Source organism: Gossypium arboreum, chromosome 6 (assembly GCF_025698485.1).
Source record: "Gossypium arboreum isolate Shixiya-1 chromosome 6, ASM2569848v2, whole genome shotgun sequence".
Taxonomy (NCBI): domain Eukaryota; kingdom Viridiplantae; phylum Streptophyta; class Magnoliopsida; order Malvales; family Malvaceae; genus Gossypium; species Gossypium arboreum.
Genome location: NC_069075.1, coordinates 112,116,969 through 112,124,599, shown reverse-complemented (window position 1 = coordinate 112,124,599; position 7,631 = coordinate 112,116,969). Strand labels below are relative to the sequence as shown.

Here is a 7,631-nt window from a genome sequence, read left to right as displayed (position 1 = left end):
GTAGACCGTGAGAAAAAGAACTAGAATTGAGGTCGAAAGGGAGAGGTTTAGGTTCCCCAGTGATAGCACCATGTTCCCACGCAACATGGATGCTTATATTGATGATATCTACAAGTTGATCAATCTCAAAGATGGATCTATAAAATATATAATTTATTATGTTTTCATAATTTTCTATTACTTTTTAATACTTTTTATATTTTTTTTCACTTTGTTATAAATTTTTAAATTAAATAAAAACATGTGCAAATTTTTTTAGATAATTTTTTTATAATTTAACATGGGCCACACACAAAAGCTTGTGACCAAGGTGCGCACTAATGACTCAAGCTTCTTTTATAAATGATTTGGGATCATTTTGACCCATCAGGACTGGCTCTATACTTAGAAGATTCAAGGCCCATCTACTTGAAGCTCAATGAAATTGTAAGCACTCCAATAACTTATATTTTACTAGGGTAACCTTGTAAGATCATTTACAGTTTAAATTTTTTAGAACTTTATATTGTAAATAGCTTTCAATGTAAGTCGTTGATGTAATTTAATTTTTATTGTTGGAAATAGGGGTGCTCAACCATATATAAAGATCTTCCTCACCACATTTCTAATCTTTTAATCTTAGAATTCATAATTCATTAATCAATTTGAGAGCATTTACTCACATAGCTTTCTCGAGCCTTTTGTCTTTTCTGTTTGTTTCTCTTAGTTTCTTTTTAGCATTAGTGCCTTAGAGACTTCTCTTTTTTTGATGGTTCAGGATGACTTAGGTAAATTTGAAGCAAATTCACTGCTTAAAGCTACGTGGTTTGCTAGGCTAACCTCCAAGCTCATGACACTAGCATGTGTCATTACATTCCTATTTTGTATTGCGAAGCTAAATTGTTGAAAATTGGTTCCAAGTTCTAATACATACAGGGGTAAAGCCAAAACAATTTTTTAAGGGGGCTGAATGAAATTTTAATTTTTTATAGTCTAAATCTTTATAATTTTTAAAGAATTCAATTGAATTTTTATAATTTTAGAGGGGGATAAAGTGCAATTTTACTATTACTAATTTAAAATTTTTAAAAAAATTTAAAGGGCCTAAATAATAATTTTTCATTTTTTTTGAGGGTGGGGGCAAGGCCCATGCCATCCCCTAGAATCGCCTCTGGGTACATAAGACCTATGTATTGGCACCTGACTTTCTCCTTGTGTGTTTTGAGCCCTAATTGTTACTTCAAGGGCCGTTTGATACTCGATTTTCATATCGTTGACTTGTAAACATCCAAATATTCATATATCATGTTTTGAACTCAATAAAATATGTGTGTTGTTTAAATGTTCGTTTTATTTGAATCATTTCAATGACAATTATGACATTTTATATTTGATCATTTTTTAGATTGGGTGTTAAAACAAGTTTTGTTCTTTTACCATTGGATTCAATTTATTTTTATGGTGTTATGTGAGGAAAATGCTTTAATGGATGATGGTTTTATATTTTGGTTTGTGGATCACTTGAGAAGATGGATGTGTTGTGGGGTTTGATGAGTTGTTGCCTTGGAATTCTTTTGTTGTGGCTTGTGGTTTCAAATTTCAGATCCTTATTTTATAGGAGTGATGTTTATATTTTGATCCCAACTTGTATTGTTTGATGATGATGACGTGAATTGTTGGATTTGTCAATGGTAAAGGGTGAATTGACTATGATTTTTGGGTAAATTTGGCATGCCTTAGTTGTGTGCTTTGTGGTATTTCGAAATATTGTTAATTTGTGTAGGATGAAGTTTGGTGTCTCTCCTATGAAATTTTACCCATTCTTTGGTTAAAGTAGATATGGTTCCTCAAGCTAGTTGTAGCAAAATATTGTTTATAAATGTAGCAAACTTTAAATTTGTGTGTCTTACAAATTACAGTTTTTGAAGGAATGGACGAGGTTAAATTGCCTAAAACAAGACATGAGGGAAATAGAGGAACATTTGGAGTTGCACCTACATACCAGGAGAAAAAGTCTAAATCTAGCCTTATGTTTTTTGTTTCTCCTTTTAACATTCCTTCCCATTTTGGTTTTTTGGTATTGTAGGATTTTTTGTTTTTCTCTTTCGAGGAGGCATTGGCTAGGTGGTCGCAACGGCAGTGCTGCTGGTGGTGGCAGCAACTTATATTTCTGTCATCCATCAAAAAGTTTATATAGCATTGCCGTCAGACCTAACCACACAAAGTCATTTCACTTTCCAATGGCTTCTCGCTTGTCACCGGACGACAATCTACCCGCCAACTCCACTGCGGTGGCCATCGACAAAGACAAGAACAGCCCACATGCTGTTCGTTGGGCTATCGACCATCTCGTCATCTCCAATCCTATCATCGTATTGATCCATGTTAGGCATAGAAACCGTAGGTACCCTTTCTCTCGTTTTTCTTATATTATCCATCTTCGTTGCCTCTCTTTTTTGTTTGATGAAAAGCTACAATGAAGTAACAAGAATATACCAATAATGATTTTTGACCCATGCATTACTTTTCTTCTTTTTTCTTTTTTTTTTTTATCATTTTCATGCAGAAGGTGAACCCGAATCTGATTACGACATAAACCAGCTTTTCGTTCCATTTCGTGGCTACTGCGCACGCAAAGGGGTAAGCATTTCTCAACAACAATGATAAGGTTATCCATACCGATAACAGTGCCACTTTTGTTGATGTGTTTTGATGTACGTTTTCTGGTTTTTCAATCCACATATATTTATATTCTAATTTGTAGTTATTAAAAAATTATATCTATTATATAGATGCAAATATATTTTTAATATATATATGACTATGTTCATATGTAAATATAAATTTTAAAAGAATAGGCTGGTACATGCTAATAGTAGTTGAAATAGGCTGAAACTTTAGAATAGTAACGATATGTATCAAGTAGTATGGTATCAACTGCCAACTATCATGATTTGTTCACAAAATTGTAGCTACTTATCATGTAATTTTCATTTGACAAGTTTAGATTCAAGCGAGGGAGGTTGTCCTCGAGGATGTTGATATCTCTAAAGCACTTATAGACTACGTTAGTAGAAATTTGATTAACAGCATAGTCCTTGGCGCAGCAACCAGGGGTGCCATATCAAGGTTCATTAATATATCTTACTTCCTGTTTGAAGTTTCTGGGTTTTCTCTATATTGTGTTTCTAATAATAAATGTTCAGTTACTTGTCTTATAGAAAATTCAAAAGTGACATTCCAACCACCTTGATCAAAACTGCACCAGATTTTTGTTCTGTGTATGTGATTTCCAAAGGTAAGATATTGACAGTGCGAACAGCACAACGACCTGTGTCGAATACCGCTGCCCCTCCAAAGGCACCGATAGGAATGCCACCACAAATACCGTTCGATCAAAGTGAAGATGATGGATACAGGTGGGAAAGTCAGTTACATTGTTGGAATTTGATTGAAATAGTGCTGGAAAAATGTGACAAACAATCAAAACCTTCAACTTTGTTGGTAAAGTTAGAAATGGTTGTGTCTTGTCAGTACTAGTATAATGTTGACATTGTATGTTTTACTTGTATCAGAGGACAATATACAAAAGGTGTACCGGGAAATGCTGGATCAGAGAGATTGTCCTTCGATAATTCCTCTAAAGCACCTATACGCGATAGACATAGAAGCTCTCCAGGAAATATGTCATTGGATATTGATGTAGTTCGAGGACCGTCTTCATCTAGACAAGATTCTTTGTCTAGTGACATAGATTTTCCAGCAAAACTTTCCCTTGGCTCTGTTGATATTTCTGGCCAAAATTTAGATTTTTCAAGTAGCAATTATGAGTCATCTTCACAAAGTGCGGTAAGGCCTTTGGTATTCAGCCATTGTGCTGTGTTTACTGTAAAGCATTTTTGGCTTAATGACAGAACTGCTAATATTCATTATATGGTATGACCTTGAATTGTAGCGAGACATAGAAGATGAAATGAGAAGGTTAAAGCTTGAACTTAAACAAACCATGGATATGTATAGCTCAGCTTGCAAAGAAGCTCTTACAGCCAAGAAAACGGTAATCTCTTACCATCATGTTCTCAGCATTTTTAAGTTTTTGCCTGTTAAATCAACCATATCTTCCAAGAAAATTCTGAAATTACAGGTCTTAATATAACAGATCTTTGACTTTGTTCATGACCATGATTGCAAGTTGAAAACATCTATACATATTGGGCCACATGAGATGGTTCAAGGAATAAATGATAAGAAAAGAAAGAATTAACCAAAAATAAAGTTATTGCATATAAAAGGTACAAAATGGCTATTGTATATATAAGGGATGAAAGATGTCTTTTGAAGTTAAAAGTACAATTTTCGGATTGTCCTGGTGTTACATGTAAAATTATTCAAAACACCCTTTAAATTCAAAGTTGCACAGGAAGTCATCATACCAGTTTTTTTTTTATTATTATTAATGTCTAAAAGGTATCAAGAACATCAATTTGAGAACATAATTGACTTTTCTGAGTTCAGGCTAATGAGCTTCATCAGTGGAAGATGGAAGAGTCTCGCAGGTTTGAGGAAGCCAGGCAAGCTGGAGAAGCAGCTCTTGCCATGGCAGAGATGGAGAAGGCTAAGTGCCGAGCTGCCATTGAAGCAGCTGAGGCGGCACAGAAGCTAGCGGAAATGGAAGCATATAGAAGAAGGCAAGCAGAGTCTAAAGCTAAGAAAGAGTCGGATGAGAAGAATCGAGCTTTGAATGCCCTGGCAACTAACGATGTCCGATATAGAAAATATTCCATAGAAGAAATTGAAGAAGCTACTGAAAATTTCTCAGCATCAAACAAGATTGGAGAAGGAGGTTATGGGCCTGTTTATAAAGGCAAACTTGATCACACTCCAGTTGCCATCAAAATTTTAAGACCAGATGCTGCTCAAGGGAAGAAACAATTCCAGCAAGAGGTTGAGGTTCTTTGCAGCATTAGACACCCACACATGGTCCTCTTACTCGGCGCTTGCCCTGAGTATGGATGCTTAGTATATGAATACATGCACAATGGCAGCTTAGAGGATAGGCTATTTCGAAAAGGCAATACCCATCCACTTTCATGGAGGAGACGATTTAAAATAGCTGCTGAAATTGCAACTGCGCTTCTATTCCTTCACCAAGCAAAGCCAGAACCACTAGTGCATCGAGACCTTAAGCCGGCTAACATTCTCCTCGACCGCAATTATGTGAGCAAAATTAGTGATGTGGGCCTAGCACGGCTAGTTCCACCTTCTGTAGCTGACAGTGTAACACAATATCACATGACTTCAGCAGCAGGAACATTCTGTTACATAGATCCTGAATATCAGCAAACAGGCATGCTAACAACTAAATCAGACATATACTCCCTCGGGATAATGTTGCTCCAGATTATCACAGCAAAGCCTCCGATGGGTCTTGCTCACCATGTCGGAAGGGCCATTGAGAAAGGAACTTTAGCTGATTTACTTGATCCAGCTGTGCCAAATTGGCCAATGGAAGAGGCTTTATCATTTGCTCAATTGGCACTACAATGTGCAGAGCTGAGGAAGAGGGACAGACCAGATCTTGCCAATGTTATACTGCCAGAACTTAACCGACTAAGAGACCTAGGATACAACAATAATGGTTCTAGCAGTAGTGGTTATAGCCAAGGGCATGGTGGTAGTGATCAAAGCCAAGGATTCAACACTAGTGGTTGTAGCCGTGGACACAGCGGCAGTGATGGTTTTCGCAGTCCATTTTCAAGGTCGAGGGTCTCATCATCATCAAGCCAGGTTTGAGACTTATCTATCATTGATATCAATTACATGCATAGCAAAAAGAAAAAGCTTAAGATAAAGGGCAAAATTACTTATAACCACATAATGGGAGGAAACAGTTACTTACTACAAAATCTCATTATGGATGCACAAAATACATATTATTCTTGAAAGCTGGCTTTCTTACATAGTATCTGTATTGAATGGCTAGGAATCACTGAGTAAGTCTGCAAATTCAGAACCTGGATCTATGCTGAACTTAAAATAAGATGGTGCTGAATGAAGTTGTATCTAGATTGAAAGATCAGGAGAAAGAAGCTGCTTGAACCAACGTTGTTTGCGAACAAGATGAAAGGGAAACAATTCTGAATTATGCAATATGACATCATATATGTGTATATAGCACTTGCAAAAAACTGCTTTCAAAAAGCCAGCCTTGAACTGCTTAACTTTTTGGTCATTATATAGCGGATAATTAGCAAAGAAGGATCCATTGAAGGGTTTTGAAGAGCTTTAACTTGTCGCCCATGTTGACAGAGAGATATATTGTAGCATAACTGGTTAAGCACCTAGATAGAGAAAAATATCAAGATTTTCATTATTTTGAAGCTTAAAACACATCTATACTCATGCAATTCAATTTCAAAGGAGAATTTTATTTTGTTTTAAAGTTCAAAAGAATCCACTTTGTTTTCAGATCATACAAGTTTAGAAAAAAAAAATTCTCATTTAATTTTTGTAGGGTTTGAAATTTGAATATTAGAATCATTACTGATCCAACCCCTTTACTGCATAACATCAAAAAACCATCTTTAAGGAAACATATAAAGGAGACTTTTAGAAGAGCCACATATACATGTAAAAGTTAAAAAGTGGCATATTAAGTTTATAGCCTTATATTCACCAAGGCACAACATCAACCTTCTTTCAATTTTGTTACAAAATTGGGAAGCAAATGGCTTGTATTAATAGTAATTTATAATAAATACAATGTTGTTAGTATATTTTCTAATAAATACATGTCATAATTTATGTAATTTTAAATGAAAAAAACTAAACCATTATTGATAAGTATAATACCTTCAATAATTTTTAATAAATATAATATTTAAAGTAACATTCGAGGTGAGCTGGTGATGGCTTGAGTAGTTGCTCAATGAGAAATTTCAAAATTAATCTTACTTTTATAAGCTTATGTCTTGAAGGGATTTTTGGATATTAATCAAATAATAGTATTTGACTTGTGTGTCGATGTTTGGAGTTTGTCAATAAAATTCATAGCAAATGATGTTTTGTGATGTTAAGGAATGTCTCAATTTTTTTACTTTTATCGTTGTTTTGTTTTCACTCTTTCTAAACTTGGTTGTTTTATAGAGTTTTTAAGTTGAGATTTCGCAATTTTTTTTATTGTTTAAGAAAGCCGCCTTTGGATTTAAATGTGATTTTTATTTTTAAACCTAGATTATAATTTATTGGGTATGTGTTTACCTCTTTAAAAAAATATCATGAGTCCAAATTACAGTTAAATCAAAAGGAAGTGATTATTGTTTTTACTAACCTTTTGATTAGTTTTACCCTATAGGGTTTAATAAAATTTTACTATGGCCGAGCAGTAAAAAAATTTATCAAAGATATATGTAGCAATTTAATATACTCCACACTCTTGGTGGATGTTTTCCTTTTTCTCGGAAACACCCTCCTTACACCTGAGAAAGTTAAAAAGAGATGGTTCATACCACTCTTTTATGCTTTTTTTTTAAAATTATTTATCTACTTTGTCTAATTTATTTATTTTTCTCTGGCTAAGAGGTGTTTGGTATGATAGAAAGTTATTACTTTTCAAATAATTTAATTGATTGGAATATGGTTCCAACATTCAG

The 7,631-nt window shown here is 34.5% G+C and overlaps 1 protein-coding gene across 4 annotated transcripts; it reads left to right on the top strand.

Annotated features, from left to right (window-relative positions):
- Positions 1-1,909: 1,909 nt before the first annotated feature.
- On the top strand, positions 1,910-6,484 carry LOC108477667 (U-box domain-containing protein 52-like). 4 transcript variants are annotated; one of them, XM_053030032.1, is made up of 8 exons: positions 1,910-2,379; positions 2,546-2,619; positions 2,987-3,108; positions 3,201-3,398; positions 3,555-3,828; positions 3,935-4,036; positions 4,495-5,766; positions 5,963-6,484. In XM_053030032.1, exons 1-8 carry the CDS (start codon positions 1,941-1,943, stop codon positions 6,017-6,019), a joined length of 2,538 nt encoding a protein of 845 aa, XP_052885992.1. In that variant the 5' UTR covers positions 1,910-1,940; the 3' UTR covers positions 6,020-6,484. The 4 variants fall into 4 exon arrangements, with proteins under 4 accessions (XP_052885992.1, XP_052885994.1, XP_052885993.1 ...); XM_053030034.1 differs by having other exon boundaries at positions 1,910-2,383; XM_053030033.1 differs by having other exon boundaries at positions 1,910-2,383; positions 3,186-3,398.
- The last annotated feature ends 1,147 nt before the right edge of the window (positions 6,485-7,631 follow it).

What these genes read in the sequence shown, in the direction of transcription:
- LOC108477667 (XM_053030031.1), top strand. Translation starts at nt 1,941, where the DNA reads ATGAGGGAAATAGAGGAACATTTGGAGTTGCACCTACATACCAGGAGA. An exon ending in AGTGAAGATGATGGATACAG is followed by an intron (nt 3,399 to 3,554) that starts GTGGGAAAGTCA and finishes TACTTGTATCAG; the next exon opens with AGGACAATATACAAAAGGTG. An exon ending in AGTCATCTTCACAAAGTGCG is followed by an intron (nt 3,829 to 3,934) that starts GTAAGGCCTTTG and finishes CTTGAATTGTAG; the next exon opens with CGAGACATAGAAGATGAAAT.